At 37.2% G+C, this 13,228-nt stretch overlaps 1 protein-coding gene across 1 annotated transcript; it reads left to right on the top strand.

The window, feature by feature from the left end:
• The first annotated feature begins 977 nt into the window (after positions 1–977).
• On the top strand, positions 978–10,623 carry LOC149422790 (DNA replication factor Cdt1-like). The gene is made up of 3 exons (XM_089633964.1): positions 978–1,857; positions 3,001–3,103; positions 8,903–10,623. Exons 1-3 carry the CDS (start codon positions 1,124–1,126, stop codon positions 10,103–10,105), a joined length of 2,040 nt encoding a protein of 679 aa, XP_089490090.1. The 5' UTR covers positions 978–1,123; the 3' UTR covers positions 10,106–10,623.
• The last annotated feature ends 2,605 nt before the right edge of the window (positions 10,624–13,228 follow it).

Consider the following 13,228-nt stretch of genomic DNA (forward strand, 5'->3'; position numbering starts at 1 on the left):
TTTTAATTTGCGTAAATCTATTTGTATTAGCTACGCCCTAGCTACGCTCGTGCTGCTGTTACCCTAAATTACATAAAATTACCCCTTTGACATAATAAAGCTGTTTACTTTTTTGTCTCATTGCTGCAAAAAATATTTAAAAAATAAACATTTTTTTGCCTTCGGGCACCAAAAAAATTACGCAGACATATCGTGTATCGTTGATTTTCCATCACAAATCACAAGTGACAATCTGACACCCGTTCTTCTGTTATGAATACGTACTTTTCATTGCTTCTTCAATCCATAATTATCCTCCTTTTCTGTAATAATGTATCTGTAATGCTTCGAAGCACAATTGTGTTTTGATATTATTAAAAAGTTAATATGTTCGAACATATATTTCCAAATATTCTTTATTATATAATGTAAAAAACTATCAGATCCAACCGCACACATTCAGAAAGAAAAAAACTTTGAAAAGATGTTAAAAAAGTGGTTAAAAATAATCTTTTATTTACGGGAGTAAAAATTAACAAATTTTTGCTATACTCGGGTTGATAATAAACATAAACGATTTGCCGCCAATCCTAAACACTTGGGAAAAAACGAGTGTAGGGTTAAGAATGTTTGATAAAAAAATAATTATGGCAACAATAAACACCCATCAAGTTATTTTGTGAAATATCCGAAATATGTTTTATTACAATTTTAAAACCAACTTTAGCAAAAAAATGTGTACTTCTTTAGTTGACCCATTTATGTTCAATTCACCACAACGTGTTTTTCACGCGCTTAACCTTTTTAATGGTACAAAACCAGAAAACTTCGTGAATTGTCACCCGCTTTGCAAATATTTGACATCATTTCCCCGAAATAATAAGTAAAATAAAATTATTAACTGGCAGCACTCGCGGCGGTTGAAATGTTTATTCCGTTGGCGGCTTTGGTTTTCTTTAATTCTTTATGTGGTATTGTTGGCTCACTGTTCAATTTGGAGGGAAACCAGCAACACAAACGTCAACGCACAACGTCAAAGCGAGTTGGAGAGCGAAACTAAGGTGGTTTATAGTGGCATCGTTTGCTTATTTTCTGTATCGTTGGTGCATTCACATTATACCCAAATTATCGCTAGTTTGACACAATGTCCCAGCAGTCGATAGATTTTTACTTGCGGCAGCGAAAAGACACTATAAAAAGAAAAGCGGGAGCCGATGACTTTTACACGGCCAGCAGTAAAGTACGTGTTTTGGAACATGTAGATGGGGCCCAAGGAATATCTTTCGTGGAATGCGAATTATCTACTCCAAACGGTTGTAACACTACACACAAGTCTGCGAAATTGATGTCTACCAAGAAAGAAACTTTGCTTGCTGAAAAGTTAGCCGAAGGGAAAATCATTAAGGCGAAAGGTAAAGCCGTTTTGAAACTGACTTTCGACGGTTCTACCGCAGCGTCTCTCAGTGCCCGTCGTGATTCTAGGGAAAGTTCTCCCAAAATAGAGTCGGCCCCCGTCAAAAATGTCAAATTCATCAAAAAGGGTGCCCTGTCTCCCAAGAAGAAGATCCAAAACAGAAATGGAGATATTACCTCATATTTGATGAAACAAAGCGAACTGCAGCAAGATGCAACGGCTACGGAAACATCTAAACCTTCAAATGCGCAGGAAAAGCTGAATATTGATCGCAAGGAGCTCTCCCTCGGTGACATCAAGAAATGCATCTCCCGTAGTTCTCGAATCAATGAGCTGAGAAACACTATCTCTCGACTCAACAAGGGCTTTGACAAACTTAAAGAATTAAATGCCGTAACTAATACAAGCTCAGATGTCTCTTCCCTGAAAGGATTCAAGTCCATCGAGCTTTTGATACCAGCCAGGTAAGTCATATTTATAACCCATCTCTTGTAAATATAATTTAAAAATAATAGTTGTGAATCCATTTTTATTTCATCAAAATATCTTCCAAGTCTTGACTGTTTTTTGGTCAGATTTGTTTAGGATTATTTTAACTTTGAACAAAAGACGAGGGTAAATATTTACCTACGACTACCGTTTTTACTACTACAAAAAATTGCCCCTTTAATAACGCCTGCTCGCGTCCCCTTTAGAGTTATATCCCAGTTTTCAAGTAGTTTGTGGGCTACGCTAGGTTTGTATAGACTGGTTTGTGATTTAATTCTACCTAATCCAACCTAACCTAACATGTACGGAATATTTTCTCAAACGGTAGTCGTAGGTAAATAATTACCAAGACGAGAGCACTTATGTTGCAACAATGTGCAGGTTGTTAGCCAAACAATAATATTTTGGAGGTTATCTTTCGATTCCATGAATAACACTTCTAAATGTTTATTGCTGTGGACTTAAAATGAGCAGATGAATTCATATTTGTCCTTGCATGGTTTTAATGCTTTACAGCCTCTCTGTCAGATCACCATATGGCATCAATTTTCATCAAAATTAGTTGTCGAAGCTCCTTGGAGATGATAATAAATAATTAATTTAAATGAAAATCTGATACTAAAGTTGTTCTCTAATAATAAAGAGTACTCACTTTCTACCTTGCTCCTCCCCTGGGGCTACATCTGCTTTTTTTTCTCTCCTTGTAAACTCTAACCTCTAATTTTATTTATTTTAAACTAATTGATTAACGAAAGTTTTGTAAAATCTAAATAAAATGACTAACTATCTTTAATAAGATTAAAGTTGTAAGTTATTTTCTTGTTTTGTAAAGGATCCTTGAGCTGATGTTGTCAGAGTACAGTTAATTCTGTTAACTCTGGGGATTCGTTTCACAGAACAATGTGTAAACATTGTAAAAAAATGGAAGATTAGTTTTATTGATTGAAAATCACTCCAGGATGTCCAGATGTTATTATTTATTCCTACACTATTATTACTGGGTGGTGTATGCACGGGGGAGGGAAAAATTTACAATTCTAATAAAATGGTTATTATCATTTCACTTTGTTGACGGTATTGTTTCAAAACTGTGTAAATGAGAATGATTATTTTTCCAGTCCAGTAAAGCAATCCCCCCTGAAGAGCGTGGGATCTCCGGCTAAGGACCTGCTGATGTCCCCCCGAAAGATCCTTGTCAGCCCTATTAAGAGTCCAGTCAAGGTAAACTATATTTCATTACTTATTATTTATACATATTTCATTACTTATTAGTCTGTATATTTCTTTACTGTATATTTCTTTACTTATTAGTCTGTATATTCAATTACTTATTAGTCTGTATATTTCATTACTTATTAGTATGTATATTTCATTCATCACCAATTTGAGGGGCGGTGGAAGGGATTGATTCATACATCCGTCACTCCTGGATACGGATTCTCATATTCCTACCCACCCCTCATACCTTCTTCTACTCCTTCCTTTCCTTAAAAATACCCTCCACAGATCATCCCCAAAGATAACATACGCCCCGAGGGACATTATTTTCGTGGAGCTATTGAAAAAAAAACTGAAAAAAATGTATTAACTGCGAAGTGCCGAGGGCCCACCTGCTTGATTATAATAATTATTTTAAAAACTGCCTACTTTGTATTATTCGCAGTCATAATATAAAAAAACCATTGTTAACACACTGTAGTCGGGCGCTTCAAACAATAGACTCTAGCCTATAGCGGGTGTTTTTCGCGAATAGCGCAAAAATATATCGCTTCAGCTAAATCTTCACCAGAATGGGCAGACAAATTATCGGCGAATATTTCCTCATGACTTTCGTTAGTATCTGAAGATATTTTTGAAGGGTTAGAGAAAATATCAATTAAATAAATTCCACTAAAAAAACACATCTGTTTTGTAACTCTGTATATCATAACTAAAGCACGTGTATATTAGCGCCACTCTATCTTCACAAGTAATGAGTGCCAGAAAAAGTCATTCAGGAAATGATTATTGTAATAACATCCTCAGGATTATCTCATAAGAGAGGTCCAATGAATTTATAACATGTCATAAGAATATAATAGGTACTCATATTCCCAGTACAACTAACAAACAATCTTTGAAATTTAACACAATAAAATTGCCTAATTATTAAGTATGTAATAAAAATAAAATTGAGTATGTGTGTACATAAAAGAAACAACGGCTTATCTTTTTTTTGTTATATGTGTGTGTAGTTTGTAATGTCTTCAAGCATTTAGATTAAATAGTCACGGGAATAATTTTCCTTCCTCGCCTTTGAAGTGGAGCCGGCATAAAGGGTATTTTTACCCGTCCCGCCGATAAGCACCAGTCGGCCGCGCGGGTAAAAATACCGTTCCCGCTCATAGTGTGTTAATATAACTACAATACTGTAAGTGCGAAATCAAACAATTTCCAGACATTCAGAGGTAGACATGAATCATTAATCTGTCCCTATAATACAATAATATAGTTTCATAAACCACAATAATTATATGCTTTCATAAAACACAGTAATTATTATGTTTTTGGAATATTAGAGGAGGTATGGAAAGAAAGATGAATGAATTGTGTGACACGATGGTTAGCAAATGTTTGGACATACTTTGTGTAACAGAGAGTATGAAAAAAGGGAGCGGTACAATGCAGCATAACGATAGGCTCGTCATTTGGTCTGGGAGACCAGATACAGAGAGGGCGTGTCAGGGTGTTGCAGCACTACTGTCTCCCAGAATGATTGAATGTATGTTGCAGTATGAATGTGTAAGTCCGAGAATAATGTGGATTAGGTTCAAAATCGGTTTGACAAGGGTGTTTCTTGTTGTTTGTTATGCCCCTGTCAATTCTGAGAGTGACGAAGAGAAAGATGATTTTTGGACTGGTGTGAATGATGTGATGAGACTGAAAAATATTAATGAAAGGATTATAATGGCAGGCGATTTGAATGGGTGGGTAGGAATTAGACGTGACGGATTTGAATCGGCCTTAGGTATGTTTGGGGATAAAAGAACGAATGACAACGGGAACAGAATACTTGAAGTATGTTTAGAGTGGAACCTTTTTGTGTCCAATACTTTTTTCGATCATAAAGGTATCCACCAATATACGTGGGAAAGAGGAAATGAGAGGTCAATTATCGATTTTGTAGTAATTGACTCTAGGTTGAGAGCCGTTACCGAGGACACGAGAGTTTTCAGAGGGGCAGAGGTTGAAACTGACCACTTTCTGGTGGTGTCGAGAGTAAACCTCTTTCGCGGTTGGCGCTCTAAAGTGAAAACGGTACTAACTCCAACAAGAATCAAAATAGAAAAACTACAAAACGATAATGAGAGGAGTAAGTATGTGAATTGTGCAGAGATGAGATTGAATGAGAAAAAAATGGATGGTCTAAGCATAGACGAAACATGGAACCACATAAAAGTGAGTCTTTGTGAATCTGCTAAAGAGGTGTGTGGAATAAGTACGCAAGGTAGAAAGAAAGGTGATGCATGGTGGGATGATGATATTAAAGCACTGGTCTCAGAGAAGAAGAAAGCATGGTTATGTCTGATTGCGGCTGGCAGTGCTTCCAGCGAAGAGAAGGATCGAGCGAAAGAAGTATATAAGGAATGTAAGAAAAAAGTAAGAGTTGGAGTGAAAGAACGAAAGAAACGCCTGGAAGAGGAAGAAGGAATGAAAATGACAAACCATTTCCAAGAAAACATTAAGTTGTTTTGGAAGGAAGTCAAAAGGTCCCGGTGTGGCCCTGAAACCGGAAGCATGAAAGTAATAAAATCGAAAGATGGAAAAATGTTGACGAATGAGGAAAAAATAAAAGAGAGATGGATGAAGTATTTCGAGGAAGTCTTTGAAAGCGAAGTGAGTGACAGTGATTCTAGCGGCGAATCAGATATGAACGATGATGGACTGAATGTTACCGAAATTAGCATGGATGAGATAGAAAGATCAATTAAGTATATGAAGAATGGTAAGGCTGTCGGTTTCGACAATATTGCTGCTGAATATTTTAAAGGAGGTAGCCGTATAATTCTCACATGGTTGTGCAATCTTTTTAACCAATGTTTAAAGGAAGGTTACGCGCCTTTAGATTGGAGAAGAGCAGTGATCATGCCATTATACAAAGGTAAAGGGTCACGTATGGAATGTGGGAATCATAGGGCTATTAGCCTGCTAAGTTCAGTTGGCAAGCTGTATGGTAGAATTTTGATTGAAAGGGTAAGAAAGGAAACAAAGGATAAAATATGGGATGTGCAAGGTGCTTTTATGAGTGGAAGGGGGTGCATGGACCAGATCTTCTCATTGCGTATGCTCACCGAGAAGTTTCTGGCAAAAAACCAGAAACTTTTCTGTGCCTTTGTAGATCTACAAAAAGCATACGACCGAGTCGACAGGAAAAAGCTATGGAAGGTGTTGTCCAAGTATGGAGTGAATGCGAATCTGACTCAGGCAATTGCGTCTCTATATGAGGGAAGCGTTGCATGTGTTAGGGTGAACGGTGGTTTTACGGAGTGGTTTGATATCACAAAAGGTGTTAAACAAGGCTGCGTAATGTCACCGTGGTTATTCAATCTATACATGGATAATTGTATGCAAGAATTGAAAGATGTGGGATTGGGCGCGAATTTGAGTAATCTGAAAGTATGTTGCCTGTTGTATGCTGATGATGCGGTGCTGATTGCTAATAGTATGGATGATCTGCAGTCTCTCGTGTCTAGGATGAACGAAGTATGCGTGAAGAATGAGTTAATGATGAATGTAAGTAAGTCTAAAGTAATGGTGTTTGAAAGAGAAAGTACGAAAACAGTGTGTAATATAGCTGTGAATGAGGAATACTTGGAGCAGGTGGATGAATTTGTGTATTTAGGAAGCATGTTTACGAGTGATGGGAAGGCTGACAGAGATATTGAAAGAAGAGTAAATGCAGGTAACTCCATTAATGGAGGACTGAACGCAGTTGGCGCTAACAAAAAATTGTCCAAAGAAGCGAAGTTAGCAGTCCACAATGGAGTGCTGGTACCTACCCTGATGTATGGAAGTGAGGCATGGAACTGGCAAAGAAAGGATGAAAGTAGATTGAATGCTGTTGAAATGAGATCCCTGAGGCGTATGTGTGGTAAAACCATGTATGATCGTGTGAGGAATGTGGATATCCGCAAAGAGTGCAAGGCTGATGTAAGCGTAATGAGTAAGATCAAGAAAGGGACGCTTAGATGGTTTGGGCATGTAGAGCGAATGAGCGAAGAAAGGAGTGTAAGGAGAATATACGATGCAAATGTGAATGGTAGCAGAAGTCGGGGGCGCCCGAGGAAGACATGGCACGACCAAGTGAATCAGATACTTGAGTCGGGCCATGTCAAGAGTCAGAACAATAGAAGAGTATGTATGAGACGATGTATGAATGTGAATGAGGCAAGGAGTGTGTGCCAAGACAGAGTTGTTTGGCGGTCCGTCCTCTCTGCCTACCCCTGCGGGGAAACGGCGTGATGGTTAGTTAGTTAGTTAGTTAGTTAGTTAGTAATATGGTCATAAACCATAATAATATATTGTGATGGGAATGTTATCACCATAATGGACTTTCCAGGTAGTTAACCTTTTCCCCCATTACTTTTATCAATGGTTATTATCAAACTATTCAAATACCAGTCATTCATCAATTGTTATTGTTTCATGATTATTATCTAGATAATTTTGTTTACTTTTATTTATTGTCTTTTAAAATACACAAACTTATTTGTTGATGATTAAGAACACTGATGACTTTGTTGACATAGTTGTTCCCTAATTTATTGTGTAATTAAACCCTTTTACAGTGACTTTCTAACACCAAGATTCCCTTTCTAAACAATTAAATGACTCGGTGGGCCTATCTCATAGATTACACCTCTGGAATACATAATATTTTATTCAATAATTACAAAATTACTTTGTGGTGTCATTTTAATTTAAATAAAATAAATAACTTTGTAAACATCACTACATATTTAATCCAAAAACCATTGGTTTTGAAACATGTCGATCCGGGCATTCTGTTTTGGATTCGGCTGTGCTCATTCAAAAAATCATATCTCCGTATATTGATATGGAAACTTGTAAACTGCTTACTGTGGTTTAAAACCAACGAATCCACATATATTTCATTGCTTATCCCATATTTGTAGGTTGTTTGCGGAAATTAAAAAATAAATTAAATTAGAGTCGAAAAATCGTTCAATGAAATTTAGGCAGCCATCGTTCAAGGCCTAGAGCGATGAGACCTAAATATGGGCAGCCATCATTCGACTGGAGAATATATGGTTATAAAAATATAGCAACCTAAATATTATAGAGTTATTTACTTGTGTTCTGGTTTTAGAAAGGTCAAATTAAAAGTGTCTGCGTATTAGTATTATTATCAGAAACTATCTTTTAATGATGTCACAAAATAGTGAAACTGCCCCATGACCTTTTATACTCGCAAATTAGTAATGTATTAGTGCGTAACCGTTTTATGGAGAACATGACTAACTAAATTTACAAACCCATAATTTTGTAAAAAAACTAGCAAGTTATTAAGAAAATAGTGTCAACCGGCGCACGTCGGAAGATTGGCATTTTAGCCCTGACAGTAATAGGATAGAGATAACACATCGAGACAATGAATTATTTAAACAAATCTTGACTAAGTCAACTATGATTGATTAATCTATGTTAATAACCTATGTTAATATTATGTTTGTATTTATTTCAAAAGTTTTTGATTATTGTTAAATCATTAGAACTAAATGTAAAGACTCCTCCCATAAACACGAGCTCCTGGAGCTCAACTTATGGAGAAATAGAATAATAATGAACAAATTATTTATAAGTCTGCATATTGTTATCATTTATAATGTTAAATAATAAAAAAAAAAAAAAAAAAAAAATAATCGCACAGTACGCACCAAATCAATATTTCATATTAGTTCATCTTTGTAATCTCTTGGAAATGAATCGATAAAAGTTGTAATTTAAATTAATTTTCAGATCCCTGCGTACGAGCGTCTTGCTTCCCTCGCCACCCCTACCCCATCTCTCACCCTACCGCACCACTACCGCTGGATAGGAGAGGTCTTCAAGGCCATAGAGCAAGTGTGCTCCATGCTCTACAACCGCAAGGAGAGCATCACCTTCTCCAAGGTCAAGATGGCTGTGCAAGAGATGCTCAGGAGAAATGTCACCGAGAAACACGTTGGCCAAATCAAAGCCATCAGCCCCGGGATGTACTCCTTCAACAGGGAAAAGGTCAAGAACTTTGGACTGACTGCTAAACGAGACGAGTATGAATTGATGTTGAAACCGAACGTGTTGAATTCATCTGGAGATCGCAGCAGCACTATGACCCCAGCCATCATCTTGGAAAGGCAGCGAAGTTTCTTCAATTTACTGCTCGATAAGGTTAAAGAACATCACAGCGTATTCCTCACTTCTCTAGACCCTCCTCTTGACATCCCAAAGGACAAGTTGAAGCGTTGGCATCCCGAGTTTGAGCTGGAGCGTATCCCCGAAGTCGAAGAGGGATCACTTCCCGAAGCCCCCAATGTAGAGAAATTTTCCACAGCCCAAGATGTTCTCACCCATTTCCGCGAACAGTTCAACTGCAACACCAAGATGGAGAAGGCTCTGATGAGGCTTGCCGAGGCTAAGGCTCGAGGACTCACGACCGAGGAACAAAAAGCCACCGGACTTAAAGCCGACGGTTCTGATACGGCCACTCAGACCAAACCAGAAATAAAACCCAAATCTGACCCTGTTCCCGAACTTGCGACTACAACCGCACTTACTAACCCCGCTTTCAAAGGCATCCCTAAGGCTTTGCTGGAGAAGGTCCGAGCCCGGCAAGCGGCCAAAGCTCTGGAATCCATGACGAGGTCTCCTGCCCAAGAGAAGGACTCTATGATGTACCAAAGACTCCCCGACCTGGCCCGCCTCGTGCGGAATCTGTTTGTCACGGAGAAGAAGAGTGTTCTCCCGTTCGAGACGGTCATATCTACGCTGGACAACAGTTTCCGAGTGAAAATGTCCAACGAGGATCTCACCCGACATGTTCGGTTATTGAGTAAAGAACTTCCTGGCTGGTTGACTTTCTACGAGTTTAGGAAAACAGAGTTTCTGAAGATTGTCAAAGATTCCGACATGAGTAGGATCATGGCCAAGCTGGGCGATTTAGCAAACAAGCATTCTGTATAATGCTGACTTCTCACTTCTCACTATCTTTATGCAATGATAAAAATTATGATTAGAATAATTCTACGATTTTTTTATGATTTTTTATGTGTTCATTTAAAACACAATTTTTCAGCTCCTAAAATAGTTTTTGACGCCAACTGTCATAATTTTGTTATATTTATAATTAGTTTTATTAAAGTTGCTTAATCGAGAGTTTCCACAATGTGTGCCTTGAATTAGAATCAAAAGATTGAATCAATTCTTGAAAAATTGAAGTAGCAATAATTATAATGGTTTACAAGAAAATGACTGAAAATCTTTCACTGTATACATTTTTTTATATGTATGTATTTTTCTAAAGAATTATCACTTTGTAGTATTGCTGCAGGAGCCAAATATTTAATTTTACAACCATTATAACTAGTGGTAAAATGTATTTATGGAACCATGTGACCCGAAAAGACCCGACCCAAAATAAAACATGATCTGTATCTGTATGTCTGTAGTGGTAGTTTATTGGGTACAGCGATTGATTTCTTGTGGCAATATTATTTATTTTTGTTTAATAAACTACTTCTCACTAAGCAAAATCTGTTAAATGTATTGACCCTAATCTCTCTAACATCACCAATGAGCGCGTAGTTTGGTAAGTTCCCACATATTCCCGACACTCTTGTTAAACTTTTCTCCGCATTCCTGATTTTTACATTATAACGGTTGTGCGCGGCACTTTTTAAGACATTTTTTTTATTTTTGTTGTTTGTTTTTGGGGTGTTATGCCGTGTTGCGCTAACTCCTTCTTTAGCCACGGCATAACACCCCAAAAACAAACAACAAAAATGCTTTTGGCCGTGAGAATCTAAAATTTTTTTTTATTTTATTTTATTTTTTATTTCCTTTATTTTCCCAATTTATATATTTGACCTTACAAATTTTATAATAATAGGAAAGGGAACCCACTAAGGCGCAGCCTGTGCGTGGGTAATATAAGTTTATACATTAGATTTTTGTACCTAAAAAGATTTTATATTTCATAGAAAATGGCGTATTCGCGCACATATATTTGAGAGTAGCGGTGAAGAGGTTAAAAATGGATCCCACGTCTCTTTTTGTTATTTATTTATGTATATCATATTTATATGATATGACAGTTGTATTATGATTGAGCTGCTCAGGGTGTAGACCATGGGTGGCCAACCTTTTTAGCAGCCGGGCCAGATTTTAGAAATGAGATTTCCTACCGGGCCATACTAGAGGTCAGACGTACTAGCTCGTCTTGATACTTGGAACAATTGGTACAAGTTTAAACAAATACCTAGTCCAAATACCTGTTCCCTGTCAAAAGATTTCCCACATTTTTTTCATGTCCTCTGGTGCATTTGCTTTGTGGATATTCCGTATTTCGATTAGAGGAACACTCTTCTCAGCGTCTTGCGGCTGGCGAGGCGAGTATTGCGTATATGGGACGCAAAAGACGTCCAAAACTTGAAAGACTCGCAAGAAGCGCAATACTCGCAAAACATGCAATACTCGCAAGCCATGTACTGAGATACTTCCACATACGAATTACAAACGTTGAAATGTTTTTTTGGTTGTTTTATGTACACTAAAAGAAAAAAAATGTGTGCATAAGTTCTGCGGGCCACAAGTAGATACCCAGCGGGCTGAGGGTTGATCAACCTTGGTGTAGACCTTTTTTAACCGACATTTTTGCAAAACAAAAATGATATATAATAATATATCATTTTTGCAAAAGTAATTTTATTTCATGTTTGTAAATAGTGTTATGTGATGTCTTCTTTTGCTGGGGATCATTTTCATAGTGGTAGCACTCTTTTAATGGAAGATTTTAGCTGCGTAATCAATGCTACAGTTTCATTCAATTCAATTTGTTTGTTAATTTCAAAAACATTACAAAATTGTTAATTTCAATGCGTTTTTAAAATATTTTTTTAATAAGAATTCTTAGATTAATATTAACAGTGTGTATATCAACTATACCAGTGATAATAGAGCAGAGGTTCCCAAACTTTTTTGCCCCGTAGACCACTTGCCAAAAAAATTTTTTTCAGTAGACCCCCTGCCTGCCGAATTTTGAATTTTCCTAAAACTATTAACTATTTATTTTTTTCGTAAAGAGATTCCCTTCCCTTGCCTGTCCAACAACCGGGTGGCGGTATAGTTCCTCTGTCTTTACATTGTGCAGACAGGGCGCCCTTGTGAGGTATTACACCAAATGAAAATGGAGCAGGATAAGCAACGGGAATTTCTTTCTGTAGCTAGCCCTACAGAACTGCCCCTTAAGTTCTTTGTCAGTGCTTATTCCGGTCAGTTCTTCTTGTCACATGATATCCGATTCTTCAACATTCCATTTCCACAGTCAAAATGTCCTCAAACTTAGTTTTGAAGTCTGTGTGAAGTGCATTTAAATGCTGAACGTCATTATTACCCTGGACGTTTTTCAAAAACAAGTTGGGGAACTAGAAAACTTCGCGGCTTCCAATGTGCAATGTTTTGCTGGAATATATTAATACTGACGAGAAAAGGAAGGTATAATTTTATTTATATACCACAATAAACAACTTTACGAAATATAAAAATACAAATATCTATCTATAATATATTCTCAGTCTATTATTAGTATTACGTTATTTGTGTTAGGTCTATTGTTTCATTTACGGAACTCCTAAATGTTGACTTGAGGTAAATGGGGGTCCGCTCGTATGTACCCCCATTTGAATCTCGTGGACCCCCAAATTTTTTTCTCGCTGACATAGACCCCCAGCAAGCCGATATCGACCCCTGGGGGTCTATATAGACCACTTTGGGAACCTCTGTAGTAGCCATACTCCCTCATGTAGAGAAATCTCAAGAATTTCTTCTGAACTCTCTCCAACATGAGAGAATACTTTACCTGGTGTGGACTCCAAATCACCGACCCACTTTCAAGACTTCTCCTTACTAAGGAATTAAATAAAACTATAAGCACCCGGTTATCTCTAAAATTCCTTACAGTGCGTAGAACAAAGCCCAGAATTCAGGAAAAAAACAGGACTATCCAACTATCGTTTTTTGCATGGCGGCAAATGAAAAAAAAATTATTTACAAAAAATCACTGCAAGAAAACAATTTTTTTTCAATCAA

This window comes from Hesperophylax consimilis, chromosome 7 (genome assembly GCF_061612785.1).
Source record: "Hesperophylax consimilis isolate HC1 chromosome 7, BYU_Hcon_1.0, whole genome shotgun sequence".
In the NCBI taxonomy this organism is placed as follows: Eukaryota; Metazoa; Arthropoda; class Insecta; order Trichoptera; family Limnephilidae; genus Hesperophylax; species Hesperophylax consimilis.